Raw genomic sequence first — 1820 nt, forward strand, 5'->3', positions numbered from 1 at the left:
ATATTGACAAGAAACCCAATTGAAAGGTGTTTTGGAGTATGGAAACAGAGGTTTCGTTGTCTATTGCATGGATTTAGTGTAACACTAAAAAATGTAAAATTGTACATTGTAGCACTTGCTATACTCCACAATATTGCCATCGATATGAAAGAAGACATTGATTTTCTTGAACCTCACTTGTCTGAAAATGATGATAATCAACAAATGCCAAGGAGAGATAATGATAGCCGATCTGGCCAAGAAACAAGAAGATTGTTCATTGAAACACACTTTTAGCTGTAGCATTGTATTATTTTAATTTAGATTTTAACAACAAAATTTCCAATTTTAATTTTTCAACTTGAAGGTCATGCTCTTCTTTAATAAAACTCTGAGCTTCTAACATATTTTTCATTTTTAGCTCATGTTCCTCCCTTATGCAATTGACAAGAACCATATGGCGCTCTCTTGTGAAGTCCCGTTCCTGAAATAAATAGTTTGTTATTAAATACAAATCACCATGCCATTAATTCTTTTACCTAAATTAAATGTTGCAATTTTATTTTACCTCACGTTTTGCAGTCTGTTCATTATGCTTCATTTCATTAAATGGTAGTTTCCGTTTTGTTCCACAAGGTTTAAATAAATTAATCTTCTTCACAGGTTGTGGTGTGATATTCTGATACAAAAAACCAGACATATAAATAAATAAATAAGCCATTTTTAAATATTGTATGAATGTATAGAGGTCTGCATAATACAGACATTTATTAATAAATTTAAATTATCAAACCTCTTCCACATTCTCTTTCTTATCTAATGGAGTGAGAACATACTCTTGCGTTGACATGACACATTCCACCTCTTGATTCTAAAATAAAATAGAAAAATGTGTATTAAAGTTATACTTATATCATAGACTCATAAAGATATAATTTTGTAACTGTCTCACAATTATACTGTCTACATTAAATAAAATTCATGCAATGCACAATAATAAACAAATTATAAGATCCTCACCGCTATGCTGTCACTGTCGAAGATATCTGTTTCAAATTCCTGTGGAATCATACTTAAGATGTCTATTGTTTCCGGATCTGGGCTAGGAGGCTTTGGTCCTCCACCAATACATTTGATAGATGTCTTTACCTGGGACATATTTTTTTAGCATCTAATTTCATTGTACGCCATTGTTGTTTTATTTCAGCTAAATCTCTCTCCCGGCTATTTAATTCATTAAATCTGAAAAACATTTTGTCTCAATTACGGTTAGAAGAATACAAGAAACATTAAACAAAAGGCGTGAAACGTGGTATTTTACAAACCTTTTTGTTACTGTGTGCCAAGCAATGGTCTTACTTTTATTGGTATTAGTGTCAGTGTTTTTGTTCTCTAACACGGATATAAACTCCTGTATGCAACTTTTTAATAAATTCTGAAAGATAATATACAAAAGTTCGATTACAAATTGTGACGGAGTGGGAAATCTTTTGTATAGTAAAATTCCTTCTCACCTTTTCTAAGGTATCCCAATTTGCAGATCGTTTTCTTTTCGCCTTGAGCTGGTCAATGTTTCCACTATTACAAGCCATTATTTCACAGTAACAATTTCCTAATACAGTGTAATAAACGCAATTTACTTTGAATTTGACGTTTAGCAATGTATGAAAGGTACGTTCATGAAGTTATTGACAATTTTTACGATAACCTTTGCCAAAAGAACTTTTTTATTGTAAAAGAAATACAAAATTACTTTAGACACATTTCAAGACAAGAAATGTCAATTATTATGCTAACAATTTATGTTATTTATTACAAAAACAACATTATTACGCTGTTTA

General features: G+C 30.8%; 1 protein-coding gene across 1 annotated transcript; it reads right to left on the bottom strand.

The window, feature by feature from the left end:
• Positions 1 to 238: 238 nt before the first annotated feature.
• On the bottom strand, positions 239 to 1569 carry LOC113231102. The gene is made up of 5 exons (XM_026465275.1): positions 1494 to 1569; positions 1000 to 1221; positions 773 to 850; positions 548 to 658; positions 239 to 463 (listed from the first exon to the last, which is right to left on the bottom strand). The coding sequence occupies exons 2-5, from the start codon at positions 1135 to 1137 to the stop codon at positions 290 to 292; spliced, it is 501 nt and encodes a 166-aa protein (XP_026321060.1). The 5' UTR covers positions 1138 to 1221; positions 1494 to 1569; the 3' UTR covers positions 239 to 289.
• Between the last annotated feature and the right edge of the window lie 251 nt (positions 1570 to 1820).

Source organism: Hyposmocoma kahamanoa, unplaced genomic scaffold, assembly GCF_003589595.1.
Source record: "Hyposmocoma kahamanoa isolate Upper Pololo Valley unplaced genomic scaffold, ASM358959v1 64, whole genome shotgun sequence".
Lineage (NCBI taxonomy): Eukaryota > Metazoa > Arthropoda > Insecta > Lepidoptera > Cosmopterigidae > Hyposmocoma > Hyposmocoma kahamanoa.